At 44.6% G+C, this 23,049-nt stretch overlaps 1 protein-coding gene across 1 annotated transcript in view; it reads left to right on the forward strand.

Moving 5' to 3' along the window:
* Positions 1–23,049, forward strand: part of LOC146866021 (transmembrane channel-like protein 1) — a 367,836-nt gene that overhangs the window by 163,762 nt on the left and 181,025 nt on the right. Inside the window, exon 10 of the mRNA XM_085640218.1 lies at positions 1,164–1,358. Within this exon, the coding sequence (XP_085496344.1) occupies positions 1,164–1,358 (195 nt within the window). The remainder of the gene's footprint in view (positions 1–1,163; positions 1,359–23,049) is intronic.

Here is a 23,049-nt window from a genome sequence, read left to right on the forward strand (position 1 = left end):
TAAAGCGCTCTGATACCCACTTGGGTCATGTTCGCACTATACAAAACTTTAAATAAATAAATAAAAAGGGCCCTATTTTTATGCCTGGTACCTTCTTTGAAGTAGAAGAATTTTCTCGAGAATTCTCGTTGAAGTGCTTGACGTTTCATGCCCTGGCCCCTGGCTGTCCTCATGAACAATGCAGGGGTGCCAAGTTTCTGTAAAAAACACTTTTTGCCTTATTTTTGGCCTTGAACTCAGTTCTTTATGCTCCCACTATTTATTCCTGTTTACACTCTAGTAAATTGTGTTTTCCTGATGAGGAGTGTAGTCTTTAACCACTAGATCACCAGGAGAAGGTGGAGCTAAAGTATTTAGGTACATTTCAAACATCTAAATATCGAGGTACAGATAATTATTGTGGTTTGGTTCCCACAAACCAGTAGAAGCAAGTTCTCTGATGAGAAGCAAAGGTTTGGTGAAGCAATGGCATTCATCTTTCCTCTACCTTACCAGTGGTTTATGTGACCACTCTGATTATTATCTCTGTAGGAGACCACCTCCTACTCTGTTCTTCCTCTCTTTCTAGAGTGTAGCATTTTCAGCTCCTTTATCATGTCCTATATTCTCTTTAAGGTGTAGGACAGCTTTGGTGCTAATGCTCAGTGGAAATGCCGGATGGAGAAGTCCATATCAACTTCCTCCTTTACCAATCTGGCCATGTCTGCCAGATCCATTTGCAATGCCTGATAGTCAGTGCAAAATCTTGTGCTGGCTCTGGATTCCATAGCTTCATATGTGCATTACATCCTCTTTAGCATATTGTTATATTCATTATAATTTGCGTAACGACTGGTGATAGTGTATTTTGAACAATATGACATGTCCTTCATTCATGATATGCTTTCATCCCTTGCCCTTCTTTCTTTATATGCTTTCATCCTCTGTCCTTCTGTGTGCATGTATGTGTACTGTCTTCACTATATTTGTTCTATGTGTACTCTAGGTCTGCAAGTATTTTTATTCAGTGTGTGTGTCAGCTTCGGATGTCTTCATCCAAGGAACAGTGAGTTTATTGCTGGCAAATAGAAATTACAAGGATGACATTTTACATAGTTTTTTTCCTCAATTTGTATATTTCTACTGCAGAAAATGATTTGCATTGTTTCCCAAAAAACTCACAGGAATCTATTTTAGAAGAGCAGGAAAACCGTAAAGAAGAGAATATTCATTTAACACGATTCTTGCGAGTGCTGGCTAACTTTCTAGCTCTGTGCACCCTTGCGGGAAGTGGCTACCTAATTTACTTTGTGGTGAGGCGATCCCAAAAATTTGCACTGGAAGGCCTGGAGAACTACGGATGGTGGGAACGGAATGAGGTGAGTAGTTTTTCATGCTCATTGACTGCATAATATGTTTTAAAATATATTCCAACAACAGCTGGTAATGCTTGCTAATCCACAATAGGCAAAGTGGTTAACTTATCTAAGGTCAGTATAGTGAGATGTCTTGAAGAAGCAGCAGGCATATCCTGATCACCTTGTACTTTGCCTGCTAGAGAAAAGACATTGGAATGATGTGCAGCTATCCATAAAACATCCATAAGATTATATTATGTACAATAGTAGAACTTGGTATTTTATTTGTTTAATAATAATTGATTTAAAAATTTACAATTATATAAAAATTAAAAAATAAATACGTTTACTGAATTGGTGGGTGGGATGTGCAGTCACTGAAGAAACATACTCTTCAGCCAAGCATGAAAAAATGGCAAAAAGATGACACGTATAGTCAGATACGTAAAAAAAAAATTAGTACTATTGCTGAGTAGGAAAAAAATCAAATTTTGATCAAGACCTAGATTTCAAAGAGGATTTTCACAGGAACAAAATGGGATGCAAGTGTGCATATATTAAGCTGCATGCACACATCTACTCCCGGTGCATAATTTGCCCATGGGAGCATGCCAGGACAAGAGTCATACAAAGATTCCTGTGCATCTTTCAATTCTTAAAGGAATGCTGCAGTAGTGTCTGTGGCACACCGTAGTGCTTCACTAATGCAGGGCTGCAACATCGCAGACGCAGTGCAAGCAGCGGCTAAAATGTCCCCTGTCCACCGAAGACAATACTCCACTACTCCTGTGATGCTTGAGCCATGGAGAACAGAATTCCATTATTATCTCTAAATTAGGGATATGAGGTAATTCTCTGCCTTGATATGTAGGGTCTCTTGAAGGTCCGTACATGCCAAGGTATTCCAATAGATGACTTGATTGCATCGAGGGGAGCCTACTGACATCTGACTTTTGTTGTCAGTGCACCCACATGTCGCTTGGGAGACAATGCAAAGACACGTTTCAGCTGGTTTATTAAGCATATAAGTCTCTGCTGAAATTATTCATGAGCCCAGGTTTGAGTCTTAGCTATTCGAAGATCAAAAATATATGAAACATAAGCTCTGTAGCTCCTTTAAGTTCTCAATGGTAGACAATGGTTCAGAAAATTACAATCTAGCCAACTTTCGGCATACAAATAGAACGAAGGGGCATATGTACAAGCCCCTATTGCCACAACAACGTCTCTTTTTCCTATGTTGTGGTGGCGATAGGGGTTTACCCTTATTTACAAGGCAGCGTTAAGTCACTTAATGTGGCTTAACGCTGCTTTGTAAATAAGGCCCCCTTTCACGCTATGGTTAGCGTAAAAGGGGTGGGCAGTGGGTGTTGCTGTGGGCGTTCCTATGCAACACCAATTGTTTTTGACACTGCCCCCTATCTACAAAGGCAGCGCACATAGAGGCAGTGCAAAAATTAAGACCAGGGAAAACCTGACCTTAACTTGGCAAAACGAAGAGAAATGCATTATTTCTCCTTGTTTGTTCTTTTTCCATGTGTGCTGCCTCGTGCAGCACACATGGAAAAAACAAACTGCCATGGATTGTTTATGTACAGAAAGGTTCCCCTTCCTGTAGATAAACAATCTGTAAAAAAATGCCAATTTGTGACTTTCATGTGTGCTGCATGAAGCAGCACACATAAAAGTGACAGAATCGCAATTTATGATTGTTAATGTGAAGGAAGGGACGCCTTCATACACATAAACAATCCTCCCATGCAGGGAGACACCCTTGCACTATGGTGCAAGGATGCCTGCATTGGTACTACACTGATAAGTGCAGCGCCAGCGCAGGGGGGAAACTCAAGGCTGCACCTTATCCTTGTAAATAGGGTGCAGCCTTGCTTTTCAGAAGTGGCGAAGTGAGATGTTGAGCCATGACGGCTAACGACTGAATCCGCCACTTCCTCATACATATGCCCCTTGGTATCACAAAATGATGTGGTTATGTGACTGCATACTTGAATAAGTCTAACCCTTGATATGGCAGGACTTTTATGATCTTGTCTATACATGTGTGGAGGATTGCCCTTCAGGTATGCTCCTAAATGTAAACTTCACCACGGGCAGAATTGGGAATAATATTCTTCAACGCGGTAACTGCTCTGCTGCAGTAAATGTCATATTGGAACCAGTGGTGGATGGTGACATTTGAAAGTGGTGGGAGTCAAAGTTGGGTATGACCTTTATGTAAGGACCGAAGCGAGCAAGCTTGATGGACAAACGTGGGTTCAGAGGGTTCTATCCTGAGAAAAATGTGAAAAAAGATTGGAAAATGGTGCATTTTAAAGCTAATTTCAATAATAAATTTAGTGAGAAAGGAAGATGGTTTATAAAATAATTCTGAATGTCTAGCTTTGAAATATTTAAAAACTCCCCATATCTTACTGCATTAATATGTTCAACAGCTACTATAGCATCCAAATTACATAGTGAGACAACTTCCAGCCCTTTAAAGTGTGTACTTGCCCAGTGTCTTTGCCATCTTTGAAAGAAAATGCTTCAGGCTTGGGGAGGCACCCACAGCTGCTGGCTGCAATAAGTCATAGCGTAATATGTTCAGACAGGACTTTAAGTGGGATGAAAAAGTGTGGGAGTCCCAAAGGGGCATAGTTTAAACATGTAACTAAATGTCTGTCATTAACACAGTGTGCCACCCAACCGGTATTTTGGTTTCTGTCTGAGCTTTCTGTTATTGCATCCAGATCTATAACACAGCAACTAACATATACCATAAGCTTGCAAGGAATATTGGCTTTGTCAATGGTTGTTAGCTGTTTATTATAAATGAGTAGCAGCAATGATTTTGTTGTTATGAATTAATAGAGAAAACCTTTCAATTCTGAAAGTGGACCCTGTAAATTTTAAATTATTGAGGCCTGTGGAAGGAGTAGTGTTCTTCAGTTATGTGCACTTTATGTTGGACATATATGCCCTTTTTCTCTCCACATCTTGTTCCTCTGCACATATTAAACCTAATCTTTTTCCTCTTTTACCCCCTCTTTTGACCCTTTCCTCAATGCACTTGCTTGCATCTCCTTCACTTCATCGACCTCAAATATACACTGCACTCGCTCACATGTAATCACTTTATTTTCTTTTACTTTTACCTTGTCAATATTTTGACAACTGTGCACCCCCTTCACACACATTTACACAGAGTTTCAATTGCAATTGGGATATATGACGATTGCTCTGTGTGCTCTGCAGGGACGCCAACCCAATGACAGGCACTGTGAGAAACTTGCACTACCTTCCCTCTCAGCACCAGAGCTCTCAATCGCGGCCCGTCATAAACACTTGGTGTGAGTCAGTTCAAAGTATGCACTATAAAAGAGTAACAGGAAGCACAAAAAAAAATGCGGAAACACATGATGGAATTAGCTAAGATTCTTAGGCATTGCAAGATTAAGTAAAGCATTTGAAATAGAAACAGGAACAAAGGGCCTTATTATGAACCTGGAGGTCAGAGCGCCAGGCCATAGTGTCCTGACCGCCGTATTATGACATGACCGCCGTGACCACTGTGGTCTGTCAGCAGCAGCATGCTCAGGCTCCTTATGTGAGCTTGAAGGCAATGCTGCCATGGGGCAGAACCTGCACTGTCATGCGCACACTGTTACCATGCACCATGTCATGCATGACACACAGTGCACACACAACAGTGCATGCAGAGGGGTGAGCAACATGTGCCCCCATGCACTGTGCCCCCTGGGCGAAATTGTGCGGGGGCCTGTAGGGTCTCACCTATTAATGTTTCTAACATCCTTTACATGGCGGTGTCACCGGCATGAACCCGGGAGGTGCTGGTAGGCACGGGTGTCGTTCAGTTAAGCCTCTCAGCGGCCAGCGTTTTGGGCGGGTCCTTCCTCCTCCGCGTTAGATCTACTAGAATGTCAACCCAGACACCACCCTGTGCCATGTTGAAAGTGGCGACCGGCAGAGTGAGGGTAGGTCTTCTCACCAACAGCGTGGATAACTCAAGAAAGTTCCATCGCTTGCTACATAGGCTATGGACTAGACCGCTGGTGATTAGACTTGACCCTTGCATCTCTCGCATAAGGGGCCACGTGAGACAGGAATTTCGAGCCCCCACCCAGTTCATTCCGATATTGTGCCCTGAGACACTGGCCTCAACACCCGTGTGCTGTAACACAACCGGGCACCTGCAGAGGGTTGTGGCCGCACTAAGGACGTTGTGGGTAGCATTCTTGAGACTGAGGTGAGTCCAATGGGCCTCTTGTTTCCTACTTAAGTGGTTGGCGATGTTGATGATAAGATGCGGAGCGTGTTCTCTGACTCACGTGGCGACCGACGGCACCCGGGTCTGTCCCTCAGCAATACCACCATGGTTGCACCTTGGGGGTCAGACTGAGGTGGCTGTGTTGGCCACTGAGAGTTCGGCAATAAACATGAGCGCTCCTCACCAACATCGACCCTGACTCCTGGGGTGCTTTGGCCTTGAATGAACTACAAAACATTGAGCTCAGTACGAACTTTATAAAATCATGACACAAACATCCCTTCACATCTCCCAGATTTACAAGGACACTGCACTATTCAGTGTCAACAACCTGCCGGAAACTGAGGAAGCAACAATCTGACCCAAATGGGGAGAGTTCTATAACACGCCAGCATTTGTACCAGCTTGGTTGTTTCTTAATGCTGCCTTTTGAATGCTGTTCCGAATCGCACTGTGCATGATCACAACCACCTAGAGTGATGCATGCCTTTTATCAATTACGTTTATTAACTGAACACAATACCAGTATAGTAGGTTGCTGCAATGCTTCGATAAATCTCTATGCTTCCCTTTTTCCCTGTAGGTTGATGTCCTAGATCTACAGGTACCACTTTTTAGGGTGCTGTATGGGTGGCCACTTAGTTATTAATTAAGGACCACTACCAAAAAGTGTGGATAGATCTTGCATCTGTCCTGAAGAATTGCCTTCGAATAGAAATAATGGCAAGAAACATGTTGACCCCAACAGCGCACGTCCCTGTGACCTTATAACAGGGGTGCACGACATTCACTTTTTAATCAGGAGAGTGGCCACATTCATTGAAATAGTTCTGGGTGGACCTCTACCTCCTGTATTAACCTCACTCACTGCACCTTACGGCAAAAGGAAAAAAGATCTCCGCTAAAAGGCCCCAACAATGGCGCCGATCGAGTATTACGGCGCCGACCCGATAAGGAGCAGACCCGATGATGAAGCGAGACATCCCACTGATGGGTGGTGTGTGAGGGTCCTTTTCCAAATGGAGGAGATCTCCTCCTGCCTCTAGTGTGTTTTTCTGAATTTACCATTTGCACATCAACCAATAGAGTTCACTAGAAACTGCATACCATTCTGTTTTTGTCTTACACATGGGCTTGTATGCTGGACCTGGATAAATATAGCACGTTGTCCCTCCTCCATTGTAAAATAATTTGTACCCTCCAATGGCTACTGGCCCCTTTACGTCGAGTGTTACACAGTATGGTACGTGTTAGTTAGACTGTGAGCACTACTTTCCGCACTCCTGTTGTCCGTGCTTCCAACCCCCTCCCGTTGTCTATTTACAGTTTTGTTCCGGTCACAGTTTTCCCCCTTTCAAAATGCTAGCTTCATGTAATTAGGTAATAGATCATCTCTGAACAAACTAGATTTTCAGTCAGGCACAGTGCTAGTCTGCTATGGTTGGCCTATGATGCGCAATCTCATTGTGCTCTCTCTGTTTGAGAGGATCCTGCATGTTTACGGCAGTCGTGGCCGACACGGGGAAGCAAGCCTGTACCTGGGTTAGATGGGTTACAATTTCAGTGATCCTTTCTCATTCAGATCACTTTTCATGCTTTGGGTGAAAAACTCCTTCGAGTTCCTTGAAAGTGATAACCTGGAAGTGCCTCCTCACTGTATCTGTAGTTTGCTCCTGGCCTTGCTGGCCCTCCCCACCTGCCTCTCCCATAGCGACTCATCCGGAAAGGCCGCACCTCACAGAATGCAGGAGTTTGCTTCTGACGCATGTGTCATGTTGTTTACAGAGCACCCAAGTGACGTATAGTGAATTTAAAATCTGTGGGTTGGTCCGAAACTGTAGCTTAAGGTCACAATGTTAACAGAAAATACATGTCCCAGAATGCACCTGTTTTAAGCTTAAAAGCTGAGACTGGTTGAAGTGGTACACAACACGGGTCAATTGTTGATTATGCTGTCATCCTCACCCGGCTGCAAGTTCCTTGAAAGTTATAACAACTGTGAAGTAGTTCCTTTTTTGTTGTAGTTTGTTACAACTTTGTTGATTTTGTAAGAAAGGAGTCGGGCTGAAATTCAAACGGGTAGGTTTGCTGTTTTGGGAGAAATGAACATCACTCGCCACTAGTTTTGGGCGTGCCATTTGAGCTACATAGATATCATATGCCTTTACTTTGTTTCGTACCCTGGTTCATGGGACCATTATTTTCTAAATGAAAGCACCCGAAGTGACAACACTCCTTCCCCCCCAATCCACTGAACGGCGCAAAGGACACTAGTTTATTGCTTTTGTTTAGTCTCAACTACCTAGCACCAGCCATTCAAACTGGATTACCTTGAGCCCTGAAAGTGAGGAACAAGCCCCGTATTGTGCTGTGATGGTCGGGCTCAGACTGGTCCATATAGAGAAATCAGGCAGTGCCCGAAGGGCTGGTAGACGGACCAGTGTGTGTGGGTCAGTTTCTGGACCATTTGTGGACTGAGTATTAAATTGACATTTTTTTCCCCCTTGCACCGTTTTTGCTTTTTAGGTCTCGCATAGACCAGCGCATGAGCAGCCTCTATGAGGCATCAAGTAATCAGTATTACTACTGAAACTCCACCCATTGCATTTGTCTTTGTTTTGTCGCTTGCCATTGGTGGAATCTGGCATTGCTGTTCTTATCTTGGCTTGTGGTCGATACATCACTTCCTGTTTCTTCCCTTTCTGGAGGACGCAGCATGGACCAACTACAGTTAACTTACGCTGCTGGCTGTTATCTTTTTAATTAGGGACTACTTTTTTTCTTTGCTGCTCGCATTTCCACATCTAGCAGCTTCCTGCACTTACCCGACCCTATTTATTTATTTACGTTTAATTTATTCATCACACTTAAATGATGCAGCCCACACTGAGGCTCGATCCCTGTTTTCGTGCTCCAAAGTCAGCAGCTTTATTTGTTGAGCCACCTCCTCGCACCGTTTGTTATACTTGGTTTCAGATGCTACATTTCTCCATCTCAACCGTGTTTTTTTTATTGTACCTGTCTCCCCCTCCATGTGTATTATTTTTTTAATTTGTCTCTCTCTACCCCCACTCTGAGATCGCGGTTTATTTTGAAATAATTAAATAATGCAGCCCACGCCGAGGCTTGAACCCTGTTGTCCAGCTCCAAAGTGAGCAGCTTCAGCAGCGTGTGCAGCCTGCCATCTGTTTTGGGTCAGCTTCCAAATGCTTTCACTTTCTTGGCCTCACTGCCGCTGCCCAGCGAGCACACACCACTCGTTCACTTTCTTGTTCCTCTTCTTCCCTCTCCATCTAGCTACTTCTCACTTAGCGAAAACCGTGACTTCAACAAACAGGGTTCTCACCTTTTCGTTTCTCCTTCTGGCCTCCACAAGTCCCTCCTGGCTTGATTGGCGGCTCTGGCTCCCCCCGTTCTCCTGGTGGTGGCTGGGAGAGGAACGGCTTGGCAGGAACAAGAGCATTACTACTAGTGCCGACATTGTGTTAGGAGCCGCTGCAGCAGGGTGGGAGGAGGAAGAGGGGGAAGAAAGGAGCCACCGCTGCCACCAGGCCCCTGTTAGCAACACCATGGCCATCCACAAGAAAACCAACAAGAACCCGCTTGTGCTCAGCCATGAGTTTATTATACAGAACTACGCATTGTGTCGTACCTAGCTATGGTCTTTCTGCTTGTGCTCATGTTCGAGGTAAGCCGAGGGGAGACTCTGGATCCACACCCTGGGGTGGGCGGCATGGGCTCACCAGGCAGGCAGTGGCCAAGTACTCTACATAAATCGGAGATGGATGTTATCCCCGCAGCAGCGTGAGGAAGCTCATCAGGCTTGGGGCACCACCTGTTTACCGGGGCTAATGCCCCACCTCACAAGGAAACAAACGGAAAACACTCACCCTGGGCTCCCTTTGAATACCAAACCTCCTCTACAGAATGCCGTTCTGAAGACCAGAATAAGGGGGAATTCGATGAGCCATCTGACGCCTCTAACCGCAACACAGGTTATTGGTGGCTGCACCATCTGGTACTATAAGGTCTCCGTTGTTTGTGACTTCGCAACCCAATAATGGATGGGTCAATAGTATACCATGTCTACTTGACGTAAAGATGGGGAGGGACGCTCTAATAATTTTTGCTCAGAAATAATTTGTCATTAGTCAGCCCACAAGTTTCTAGTTTATCGTTGGTACAAACGTAGAAGAGCAGTAAAGCCCCAGATAAAATTCCAACAGTGGCATTGCTTTAAATGGCAGTCAGTAAGTACCCGCACTTCTGTAATTTGAAAGGGAGGGTACCATCACTGGTGCAGATAATGGAAGCATACTAGCATGCCTCAGAAGCAAGCAAGTACTCTGAGATAGTGAGTGATTGCACTTCTGTATTCACATGTCAAGCACTGCAAGGTGGCCAGACAGGGTCGGTAGTAGACGCAAGAATTATAACCTATGTGAAAGAAGGTTGTTGAGTGAGCGTGGGGCTGTACGTGGCAGGGAGCCCACAGCGATGCAATACAGTACTGTCGATAAAGCCTGGTCTGGTGAGTGATTGTATCATACTGCGGAAGAAGATGGGAGACTGACGGAGTGACCACCCCAAGACAGTGTGGCATGTGTGCAGCACATGCTGTTTAGTGGTTCTCGTCAATGGTGCATTTCTGACATGCGCACAGTGCCCCCTTTAAAAGCCCCTTACCTGAAAATAGGCCCACTTATTCCAGCATGAGAGCAATAGGGATTTGGGGGTGGGCCCGGCTGTATCGGAGATAGAAGCCTTTGTCTCTACAGTGTATTCTGATGGGCAAAGTATCCAATATACTCGATTGTATCTGAGATGCCACTCTCAGGATGCCTTTGGAAGGACTGCAAATCCCAGCAGGAGAGGGGAGGGATTTTAAGAGGGAGAGTGTGAAGGATGACGTGTACTGATGCTGCCAGTACTAAATTCTACGTCATGGTAGACATTACAGGGTAGCTAGTGGCTGAACCAGTCCTGTTCATGCACAAAGTCTGCAGTGGGTGTAGCAGTTATCAGCATAATAGTGCAATTGGCACCAGAGGCACAATAGATCTTCTTCTTTTGGTTTCTAGCTGGGGATCAGATTAGGAAGCAGCCACATGCACTGTGTATCTTCATCTGTCTGCCGTACGTCCCATTAATAAGTGTGGTGGATCATGTGACCTGACGCCTTGGGACACATTATAAGGAAAGCCATTCTGTAACGCGGTGAAACAAAACTGGGCACTACTTATTTAATTGGCAAACTGTGTAAAGAACGATGCACAACTGAACAAAACATAAATATGGGTCATACAATGTTTCCCTTTTTTACCTGCCATTTAAATTTATTAATGGTGAGCCATAGCTCATATACTTCGTGCTGTTCATACAAGACTCTACCATGCTATGAGAACTGACGTTGCTGCACGCACTCAAATGTCCTTCTTCAGTTTCAACAATCCTCCTAAGGTGAGGGTAATATTGACATGGTCTTATGTTTGTTTTCCTTCAATGGAGACTTCGTGGTTTAAGCAGTTAAGAAGTATAAATGCAGAAACTTGAGCAAAAGATGAAAATGTTCTACTAATTAAAGAAATAATAAATTACGGCAATTAACCCACAAAGCACAAACCAGTATATGCCATATTTTTTAAATAAGATTCCGACGTTTATTCAGTTGAATTCCATCACTATTTTTTGTTAGTGCACATTTTCTTTAGAACAGTTTTGCATGCAGGGACATCCTCCTCCCATTCTTGACTACAACAGACACCAAACAAGCATTTGCAATGCAATAGGTCTTGCATTTGCGAGAGTTGTAGCTATTGGCATTGTATATAACAATGCCTTTTATTTTTTATTTTGAAAACCTGCAAGCGGTGCAAACACGTACTTTGTACGTATAGTATAGTCCTTGCTTACGGGAAGCAAGGCTGGGAGTAAAAGAGACTGCCAGCCTTGCTTCTCATAAGCAAGGGCTATAAGTACAAAGTGCTTGATTACGCACAGCTAGCAGGATTTCAAACGCATAAATAAAAGGCATTTACATTTACAATGCCAATAGCTCAAACTCTCGCAAATGCGAGACCTATTGCATTGCAAATGCTTGTTTTCAAGGTAAGCAAAGAAACTGCCGTACCGACTAAAGCTGTTGCTCGTTTCCCTTTACTTTCATCTCTCCATGTGAGTGCATGTGTCTTTCACGCTGTGTCCCGTGTACTACTTTTTCCTTCACCGTTCCTCCATGCTTCTCCCATGCTCCAGCTCGGCGCTGCCTCCTTTCTCTCCCTTCTGCCATCGGCTGGTTCCAAATGAGCTCAGACGACATCTCTAAAAATGTAATTCTGTCTTCGTGAGGCTGAATGCAGTGTGCCGTCTCCTTTGAGTTTAAACTCCTCTGTTCGAAAAAGCTATTGAGGCCAAGCTTGCCCCTCTGCCATAGTTCCTAGGTAAAGCAGTGGCTGTCTGTCACATTGCACCCTTGCTCACAGTCCTTCACAGCAGACCGTGGGCCACCAGCACATGCAGAAGTGAGCCTGTTCCTTGGACAAAAGCAGAAAGATGTCACATCTGTTTCTAGCTGATAACACGGCTGAGGACTTGCCCCCAGCTCTTTCACTTCAGGCATAACCTAACTATTTATAAGAATTTCCTGCATGTACCACCATAGCATGGAATGCAATACATTTACAAACCTATCTTTACCCACTACATGATTTATGGGCTATTACTTTGAAAACAAACAAATGGATTAAAAATGTGAAGCAACAACGCATAAAAAATGCCATGTTTGTTTAAACAGTAGCTTGTTTATGTTAGCGGCTAAGGCCGGATGAGCAGTCTCGTGTTTCTGATGCTCTCAGTCTGGGGTAACTTACCTATTTGGCTCCTCTCCCCACCAGTAGCACCAGTGCCAGCCCTCCTCACCATGGCAGAGTTTAACATGTTCATCTTAGTGAGGTGGGGAATGGGGTCCCCAAACATACCCCTGCTGCCGCTTTCCTGGCCCAGCAGGAGAGCATGATAGCAGATATCAACAATAACAAGGGCTTCAGTATCTTGGAGAGGTGCCTAACTCCCTGACTTGGGGCTGTGGAGGTATGTCCATCTTCCACCTTTCCTCCATATCCTAAGACCCCTTCACATTCCATTACTAATATACCTTCCCTGTACTACCTACTAGTCCCTTCTCACCTATATCCATATCCACTGACCACACATCTTGCCCCTTCCCATTCAAATAACCTCCTGACCCACTGGTCTCCCCTGCCCACTGATTCTTTGCTATCCACCTTCCTACTCACACAGGCCAGAACTCTGCAAATATACCCAGGCCCATTATGCAACCCCTCCTTGTTTTTCATTTCAACCTCCCTCCCACCCATGAACACCCCTGGCCACTGGCACATAATGCAGTATTTCTTTCACATATTATTTATTTCTGCTGCTTACTATACAAGTTCTTCCCAAGTTGTCAGAGGGTGGCTTCCAGAACCGCTATGCCACTACAGGTTCCTCCCACAAAATCCAACCCAAGCCAACATGCAAAAAACTCAGTAAAATACATTGTCATTTACAACACCAATAGCTCAAACTCCAGCAAATGCGAGACCAATTTGCATTGCAAATGCTTGTTTTCTCTATTCATTCCTATTTGCCAGTGGAAAAATGACATTTGTGGTGAGCCACTGGATTCTGTTTTGGCCAGTGATACATTAGTTTAAACAATATAGTTTAATTGATGAAGAGAGTGGATTGAGTGACATCCCAGAATATCATTTTGAAAAGTTTGATCATTTCCCCTCACCTGTCTGCACATGACTAAGCACACACCTATTGCCAGCAGTTCTCTGCACATACTGCTGGAAATTGCTACAACTGCCACAATTGCGAGATTTGCACAACATTTTAAAAAAAATTATTTTATGCCCAAAACTGTTATTGCATGTGAGTTAGGAAGTAAAGGTGAGCTGGTGTACTCCGCATGTAAGAGCGGATCACCGATTGAACACCATCTTGGTTAGAGGTTTAGTTTACCAGAAGGAGGAGGTTACCCTCACTACTTAAGGCAATGCAAGCGTGGACCAGTCGTGCACAGTGCCAGCCATGCTGTCGGTTTGGAGGAAACTTCCACCGAGCAAATCCACCTCTGAAATACGAGGAAACAACTCCTGGCTATAGGTGAGCATGGGGGCGGTGAAATTAACTACATGGTGCTGGTAACTCAGAGAACAGTTTCTAAAGAAATAGGGAATAATAACCTTAAATGTGGTTTATTAAATGTCAGATCCCTTGTGAAACATCATCTGGAGATTCCCCTCTTACTGGATTATACGACCTGGATGCGGTGTTTCTGACCGAAACATGGACACGCCCAGATTCAGAAGTTGAACTGGGACAGGCATGTCCACTAGGCTATAGGGCCTTTCATAAACCTAGGGTCGGCGGAAAAGGAGGCAGAGTGGGAATTATTTTGAAAGAAAAATGGAACTTTGCCCTGATTGATATCGATGAAGTTGCCGATATAGAACATTTGGGGTTCTCACTAAAAGATCATAAGGGTCCCATGCTCACTGGTTTAGTGTGTTATAGGCCCCCTCGCCCAGTCAGTCCCCAACAACAGGCTTTGATCGATATCTTTTGTAATATGTCGATCTCTCAAGCCAGATTTGTTATTCTTGGGGATTTTAACCTGTGGTCAAATGGGGAACCGGTTCCAGCTCTAAAGGACCTCCTTCAATCCTGCGAGAACATAGGCATGCAACAAATTGTGTTGGAACCGACACATTCAGGAGGACACATACTAGATCTAATATTGTCAGTTAAAACTGTGACAGCAATAGAAAGCATTCTACCCTTATTCTGGTTTGACCACTATCGTATAAAATTTTCAGTATTAATCCCTAGAATGACCAAACATACAGCCACTGTGGAAAATAACCGCCGTGGCAGAGAATGGAACAAACTTTTAAAAATAGCAAAAGAAAACTCTTTGTTCAAAGAGGAATGTCCCTTTGACGCAAATAAATCGGTGGACAAAAACTATATAAAATTCTGCAAACAGATTAGAACCACCCTTGATCACATTGTCCGAATGAAAGAATTAAAAAACACTCACAGACCGTCAGAACAGTGGAATAATGAGGAGCTAAAAAAATCAAAAAATGGGCTGTAAGCAGTCAGAAAATAAGTGGGGGAAGCTTTACGTGGATGAGGATAAAATAGCCCTGAGAGCAGCCTTGAGCAACTATAAAATTGAGATATCCAAAGCAAAAGCAGAATGCTATGCTAGCACTATTTTAAATGTGGCTAATAGTGCTAGAAGCATATTTAAAATAATGACTGACCCTTTAAACCAGACTGCCTTAAAAATAGGACCACCGCCACACAAGACCTGTGTGACAGTCCAGCTACATTCATGAGGAGAAAATTAATAAAATCATTGGCGGGCTGGAAACTGGTAACAAGGACCAATAACAAGGACATGGCCAGGTTAGATTGGCTAAGATGCCATCACTGGTTCAGAAGGAGGAGAAGGTGGATAAGGATAAGATAGAGACTCTTTTGATTTTTAGACTCTATTAGAGGATGGCTTCAATACGTTAGCTTTGAGTGTGTGCTCAGGATCCCCGATGGATGCATTACTGCACCGGATGTGGAAAGAACTAAAGAAGGACATTTTTCCACAACTCGGAAAGATCTGCTGCCAATCCTTGAATAGCGGAGTAGTACCATCACTCTGGAAACAGGCTGCAGTTACACCACTTTTGAGGAAAGCTGTTAGATCCCATGAGCCCCAATAACTATACGCCTATTTCCCTTTTACCTTATCCGGTGTAAATAATAGAACCTTTTGTCAGCAAAACACTTTCTCGCTTCCTAGAAACCAATCACAGGCTGGAAGATGAGCAATTTGGCTTCTGACCGGGACATGGAACAGAAACCGCCCTACTAACAGTCATGGATAAACTTAGAATGCGAGCAGACAAAGGACAATCAGTTATACGGATCCTACTGGACATGTCTGCTGAATTCGATACGGCCAACAAAAGAACCCTCATGAAAAGGCTTACTGCAATTGGGGTAAGTGGCTCCAGTCATACCTGTCGGACAGGCAACAGGTGGTGGCCTTACCCCCTTCCAATCTAAATTTGGAAATATTAAGTACGGAGTCCCTCAGGGATCAGCAATTAGCCCTACATTGTTCAATATCTATACGAGACCCCTGATATCAATCATCAAGTCATACAAAGTTAACCTGGTGAACTATGTGGACGACAAACAACTTATCCTGTCACTGGACGGGAATCAATCAATGTCACTCTACAGCTTCCACGAGTGCATGCAAAGGACTGCAGGACGGCTTAAAGATAACTCCCTGCAGTTTAATGGCGACAAAACGGAGATCCTATGCTGCATGGCAATGAAAATTCCCTTCCCCCTTACGACTAATTTTTGCCCTATCTGTACAGACAAGCCACTGATATCCTCAGAGACAGTCTGTAATCTGAGTGTAGTTTATGACAACAAACTTAGTCTAGAAACGCAGGTGACTAAAACAGCTGGGACTTGCTTTTCTCTCATCACAGCACTACGAAAAATACTTCCACTGCTACCTGTTTCAGCCAGAGCACTAGTAGTAAGAAGTGTCATCCTGAGATGACTAGATTACGGAAATTCTCTGCTACTAGGTCCCCCAAACGTCCTGATTAAGAGACTCCAGAGAGTCCAGACAATGGCTGCAAATCTAGCCCTAAAGAGACTACAGAGGTCATCGGATTCCATTTCTCTAAGGGAGCTCCATTGGCTCCCGTTGACGCAGAGAATACTAATCGCTCTGTATTATGATTAAGGCACTACTTGGTCTCTGGCCTATCCCGCTGCAAAACAAATTCAAATGGCATGTCCCGACCAGAAGCCTTTGTTCGTCATCAGCCAACCTGGTAAGCAGATCCAGGTTTAAAGCAACAAGATTTGGAGGAAGAGCTTTTAGCACCGAAGCAGCACGACTCTGGAGTGAGCGCCCTTAAACCCTAAGACAAACAGAAGATCTATTACAGTTCAGAAAGAGGCTTAAAACATGGCTCTTTCCAAAGGAGTAACTCAGATAATCTGATGGCACCCAGCAATTGACATCTGTCTAGGAATATGTTTCAATAGTGGTACTTCCGTAATACAGCGCCAGGATACCCATGGGGTGATAGTGCGCTTTATAAGTAGATATTACATAACATAGCAACACTTGATACATTAGGTAGACGTTTGCAAATTGACAGCCTGTTGAAATGTGACTAACTATGACTGCACCTGATTGAAAGCTTGTGTGAGTTCCAAAAAATGCAACGCCTAAAATGTTCGTTCTTTTGTCAAGTGGGTGAATGTAGCTGTGCCATACAGATGTCTAGAGAAAGAGTAAATTAATGTATGTCTTATATCTTTTCATTAAGCTTTGTATTGTGGTGAAACCCAGGATTTCTGCATACAATAATAGAGCACAACATGCGGGCTACTGCATGCAATGCAGACTAGATGTTAGGAGGGCTATAAATGATGGAGAATAAGATATCATCCATGTTTGATCATGAGGGTATTTCACTTATGTATTGTTTCAAAATATTACCATAATATCGTGGAAAAAAATATTGAGGACTAAAATGTTGATCAGTATATTGCCTATTTAATTTAATTCCAAGTAAATATACTTTGAATATATATTTTGCTTTAAGTACATAGATGTGCAGTCAAGACGAAATCTATGCTTACCTATATGTACTTACTGTAAGACATTGGGTTACAGGTTAAGGGGGGTGAAACCCTACTCACGTAGCAACCACAATCCTTGTCAGGGTAAAACACAAGCAAACCCTAAATGAACCTCTGCTTAACCCTCTGTTAGCTAACCACACAAGAAGTCAGGTTTAACTTAGAGGCAATGTGTAAACTATTTATGATGCACTTAAAACAGTAATATGGTGACACAATACAAGTAAAATCCCACTTGAAATTTGTTAAAAAAAATTATTTGGCACCAAAAGAGAAAAAATCCAATCCTGTGAACTGGAGAGATATGCAATGTTAAAGGTTTAGGTCCAAATAGTGCTTAAAAGCACAAAGCGCCAACAATGGTTATCTGGTTGCGCTGGACTGGGACAAAGTCAGACTTTCAGGCTGACCACGATGGAGCACTTGCCGGATACAGTGACCAAGTTAGGCCCGCTAAACAATGTAGCTGAATTTCTGGTTGTGGAGCATTGAGAGGTCCGGGTTGAGGATACATCGCACAACAGCGGTTCCAGGGGTGGTGAGGTTGCGATGTGAGGTCCTACATCGAGGATACATCGCATAGTGGCAGTTGTGAGGAGCTGCTGGGCTGAGATGCGAGGTTCTGCATTTTAGGATGAGTCGTGCAGTGCTAGTTCCAAGAACCTGCAGACTGAGATTTGAAATCCTGCATTGAGGATGCATTGCACAGCAGCAGTACAGATGAACTGTGAGGTCCTACGTCAGGGATGCGTCATGTACCGGTAATCCCAATGTGGAGCTGCGAGGCGTTGTGTTGTGCTGCACCAGTTCTGGTAGAATCATGACAGGACTGAGAAGGCATCTTCAGGCCCGCTTCCATGGGTCCAGGACTAGGGTGGCAGCACTGGGGAATGAATTCACAGCAGGCAGAGTTCTGGTACAGTGTACAAGGTGGTGGGAGCCCTTTCTGTCTCTGAGGCTCTGATCAGGAGGGCAGCCAACTAGCCCTTAAAGTCACTCTTGTGGTCCTGGGTTCCAGGTGCAGGTCCAGTTCTTATCATTCAGGTAGAAGGGCAGCAGAGCTGCAGAGTAGTAGGGCAGCAGAGTAGCAGTCCTTCTTGCAGCAGAGCAGCACAGCAGTCCATCTTCTGAGTCTTACATAGGTTCAGATGTGTACTGAAGAGTTGGGTCTGAGGGCACAATGTTATGTTATGTTAATCGCACTAGTAGAGCGCACAGTTACCCTGGGGTGTGCTGGCGCTAAGCACTAGTTGCTAGGGATGAAAGGATGTTTGCTACTGGGGGAAGAGCCATGTCTTCACCCCCTTTCTAAAGGAGAGGAGATCCGGGGATGGAATGGAAGCTTGTTTCATGCCCTAGAAGCACATTTGATGAAGCTCCTGCCTCCCCAGTTGACTCTTTTGAATGGGGGGACTTGAACATATTTAGCCCCTGTGGAGCGTAACATTCTTCCCGGGACGTACCATTGGAATTTATGCCTAAGGAAGTTGGGTCCTGCTCCATTAGTGGCCTTAAAGACGGTGCAGAGTGCCTTAAAGCGTACTCTTTATTTCACCGGGAGCCAGTGAAGTTGCCTCAGCTCCTCTCTTACGGGGACACATTTTGGAGTTCCTGACAGCAATCTTGCCGCTGCGTTTTGGGCTAGTTGGAGCTGAATGATGTGCTGCTTTTGAGCATTAAGATATAGGCCTTTGCAATAGTCCAGGCGCGACATTATAAGGGCCATTATCACTGTCTTAAGGCTGTTTTTAGACAGGAAGAACTTAATTTTTCTCATAATTCTTAGGGCCAAAAAGCAGGCCGAGATCACCATGCTTATTTGGTCACCCATAGTGAGCTTATTGTCCAGCAGTACCCCAAGGTTTTTTGCTTTCCTAGCGGGTAGGGGGCAAGCACCAAGATTTTCTGGCCACCAATCGGGCGTCCACACACGTGGATTGTTACCAAACTTTATGACCTCGGTCTTGCTGGAATGCAATTCTAGACAGTTGGAGGACATCCAGCCCGAGATGGCCCCCATACAGTCACGGACACGTGCCCCGGTTTCCTTTTCCATCCCTTCTGTCAATGACAACACTATTTGAGTGTTGTCTGCATAGGAGGTGAGTTGGAAGCCAAATGATCTTATGACTCCTGCCAGGGGTGCCACATGGATATTAAAAAGCGTTGGGCTTAATGACAAGCCCTGTGGCACCCCACATGGAAGAGAAAAAGGTTTGGACGTGTGGCTATCCAGATCCACAGTTTGTGATCTGTCAGATAGAAAAGATTGCAAGAGTTTCCATGCTAGCCCTTCTACTCCTGTATCAGACAATCAGTCCATCAGCACTTCATGATGGATCGTGTCGAAGGCCGCCGACAAATCCAGCAGGATCAGCACAGCATTGCCATCCCTGTCCAAGGCCTCTCCAAATTCCTCCATAGATTTATACCTAGTGCCCATTTTGAAGTGAGAGAAACTTCTGGAGCCCTCACCCTACAGCAGTGTCTGTAACTGTCTTCCTCCCTGCCCTGGCTCCAGCCTGGCTGGGGGCACCAAAGACTAGTGTAAAAACCCAGGCACCATAATGCAGCAATGAGACTAACCACAAAAGGTCACTGCATTCACAAGCTGAAGAGTAAAAGCTCAAGTTCTGGGGCTGCTTTATATAACAATACCTTTTCTTGGGATCATATTCTGTAGGACCGGGCCAAATTTCCTTCATGCTGGAGAAATCACAGTAATTGTGGTAATTCTGCATTACTCTTTGGCACGGAATTACCAATAATAATATGAGTACGCCCGCTCATGTAATTAGGGGTAATTTGGGGAGGGGAAAAACCCTACCAAGAGATCATATTTAGTGAGCAAGAGAGGATGCTCCCACTGCTATTTATGTTCTTGTAAGAAATTGGTTTGTTGATTGACTGGGGTGTGAGCCCTGTTCAAGCAGCAGCTGCAATCCTCGGAAGGGTGAGGTACAAGCCAACCCTAAATTAACCTGTGCTCAACCCTCTGGTAGTTTGACACAAAGCAGTAAGGCTTAACTTAGTGGAAATGTGTGAAGTATTTGTGCAACACTTCAAACAGTGATAAAGTGAAAAACACCACAAAGGATACCACACCAGTTTAAGAAAAAGTTAGAGTAATTTTTAATAAATAAATTGAGACCAAAGCAACAAAAATCCAATCAGTAAAACTGGAGATATGCAACTTGAAATATCTGGTCGCACCGGGACAAAGTCACAAGTTCAGGCCGGCCGCAGTAGATTGTGGACCAGCTGCAAGGAAGTGGCGGAGCCTATGGTTAGCCTCCTTGGCTAAACGACATGCTCCGCCTCTTCTGAAATGCACCTTATTTACAAGAAAGTGATGCAGTCTTGCGTTTCCCCCTGCGATGGCGCTAAGTTTAGCAACTTATGGCCAACACAGGCCCCCTTGCACCATAGTGTAAGGGTGTCTGTGTGCTGGGGAGGATTGTTTATGTGTAGGAAGATGTCCCTTCCTGCACATAAACAATCCTAAAATGCCGTTCTGCCACTTTCATGTGTGCTGCTTCAGGCAGAAACGAGGAGAAATAATGCCTTTCTCCTCATTTCGCCAACTTAAGACTCACACAGCAGCAGCAATGCGCTGGGTGCTGCATGTGGTTACACCGCACAGCAGAGGAGATGAGTCTGATCCGCTGAATCCACAGAGCCTGGCAGAGCACATTAGGCCCACTTCCAAGGGTCCAGGGCTGGGTTGGCACCACTTGGCAGGGTAGACTCACAGATGGCAGAGTCCAGGTGCTGGGTTCACGGTTGTTGGAGCGTTCTGTCCCTGAGGCTGAAGTCAGGATTCCAGTCATCTAACCCATAGAGTCATTCTGGAGGTCAACAGATGCAAGTCAAGTCCTTCACACCCAGACAAGAGGGCAGCAGGTCTGCACATCAGGTCAGCAATTCTTCAGAGCAGCAGTACAGCAGAGTGGCAGTTCTTTCAGAAACAATGCAGTCCTTCTTCTTAGCAGAGTATCCACAGGTCCAGCAGTGTAATGAAAAGTTGGTGTCTGAGGTCCTATTTTTATACCCTTGGGCCCTCCTTCTGGAAGGTGGGAGAAGTTACGTGACAGTAGTTTTGAAGTGCATGGAAATTCCTGACTCCCCTGCCCTGGCTCTAAGCTGACTGCAGTCACAATGTGGAGGTGATAAGTCCTTTGTGTGAAGTCATTCACAAAGTCTAACAGTCAGTTACACCCAGTTATGAGACCCAGGTCAGGCTGCAGGCTCTAAAGGGCTAAGGGCAGAAAAATGCCAACTTTCTAAAAGTGGTATTTTCAAAATTGTAATAAAAAAACTAATTTTGGCTTTAAATTGGGGGTTTCATTACAATTCCAAAAACATCAAACATGATATAGCTACCTGCTCCCAAATAGAAATTGCAGCTTATTAAATGTAATAAGGATTCCCCAATGTTATCCTATCAAAGGGGTAGGTCTCATAGTAGTGAAAAATAAATGTAGGAGTTTTTCACTACCAGGACATGTAAAACTCAGCCTTTCAAATACACAGCAACCTGCCCTATGGGTTACACAGGTCCTACTTTAGGAGTTACCTATATGTAATAAAAGGGAAGTTTAAGGAGTGGAAAGGGGGTTAAAATGCCAAGTCCATATGGCAGTTTAAAACATTAAGTGCTACAGGCCCACTTGTAGCATTTAATTTACAATCCCTGGGCATATGGTATGCCACTCTGGAAGGGACTTATAAGTAACTAAAATATGCCAACTGAGTATAAGCCAAATTAACCCTGTTTTAGGGGGTTGAGCACAAGCACTTTAGTACTAGTTAGCGTTGGTAAAGAGCACAGAGACCTAAGGCCAACAAAAATAAGTTAAGCAAAATGGAGGAGTGGAGGCAAAAGGTTTGGGGGAAGCCCCTAATTATGAGTCTGGTGGTCCGAGGACCGCCAGATTGCTGGAGCGCGATGGTGGCAGTCTGACTTTCCCATTACGAGTTGGTTGGTTGGACCGCCCTGGGACTGCCCCCGCTGCCAGGGAACCACCTTTCCCTGGCGGTTGGGCAGCGGTCAGGGGGCTGTAATATGATTCACCAAGCATATTGCGCATTTCCTCTCCACTGGCGATGCCATAGAGGTTCCTCCTCCATGTAAACCGTGACAGAAAGGATGGAAATGGGGCCCTACAGGGCCCCCTGTCCCTCCTACGCTTATGGATGCACACAGGGGGGCATAACAACATGTGCCCCCCTGTGTGCAGACACAATAGTCCTGCATGGCATGGACTTTCAAGTCAATGCTGTGCAGGATCCTTATGAGGTGTCCTACTGCAGTGCCGCCACCTTTGGAAGAGGTACAGCCCTGGGACAGCCATGCTGCCCACCCGCAAGATCACATTAAAATTGTCATCTGACGGGTGGAGGTGAGTTTGTGCAGTGTGGGGACAGGGGTGGCGTACCGCCTGCCCTTGCACCACTGAAACTCGTAATCGGGCCCTTACTGAGCACAACCAACTGCTCTATCTCTCTATTCATGTTCTGTTCCATTTAGCACTATTTCGTAGCACACAATGCATCCTTGCTTGGACGCAAGGGGTCATTTTTGCGCTAAGAAAATAGCGCTAAATGAAGGATTAGTCTTTTTGCAGATGTCTGTTTAATGCAGCAGAATTCTTGGGTAATTTGACATGATTA

Source organism: Triturus cristatus, chromosome 2_1 (assembly GCF_964204655.1).
Source record: "Triturus cristatus chromosome 2_1, aTriCri1.1, whole genome shotgun sequence".
NCBI lineage: Eukaryota > Metazoa > Chordata > Amphibia > Caudata > Salamandridae > Triturus > Triturus cristatus.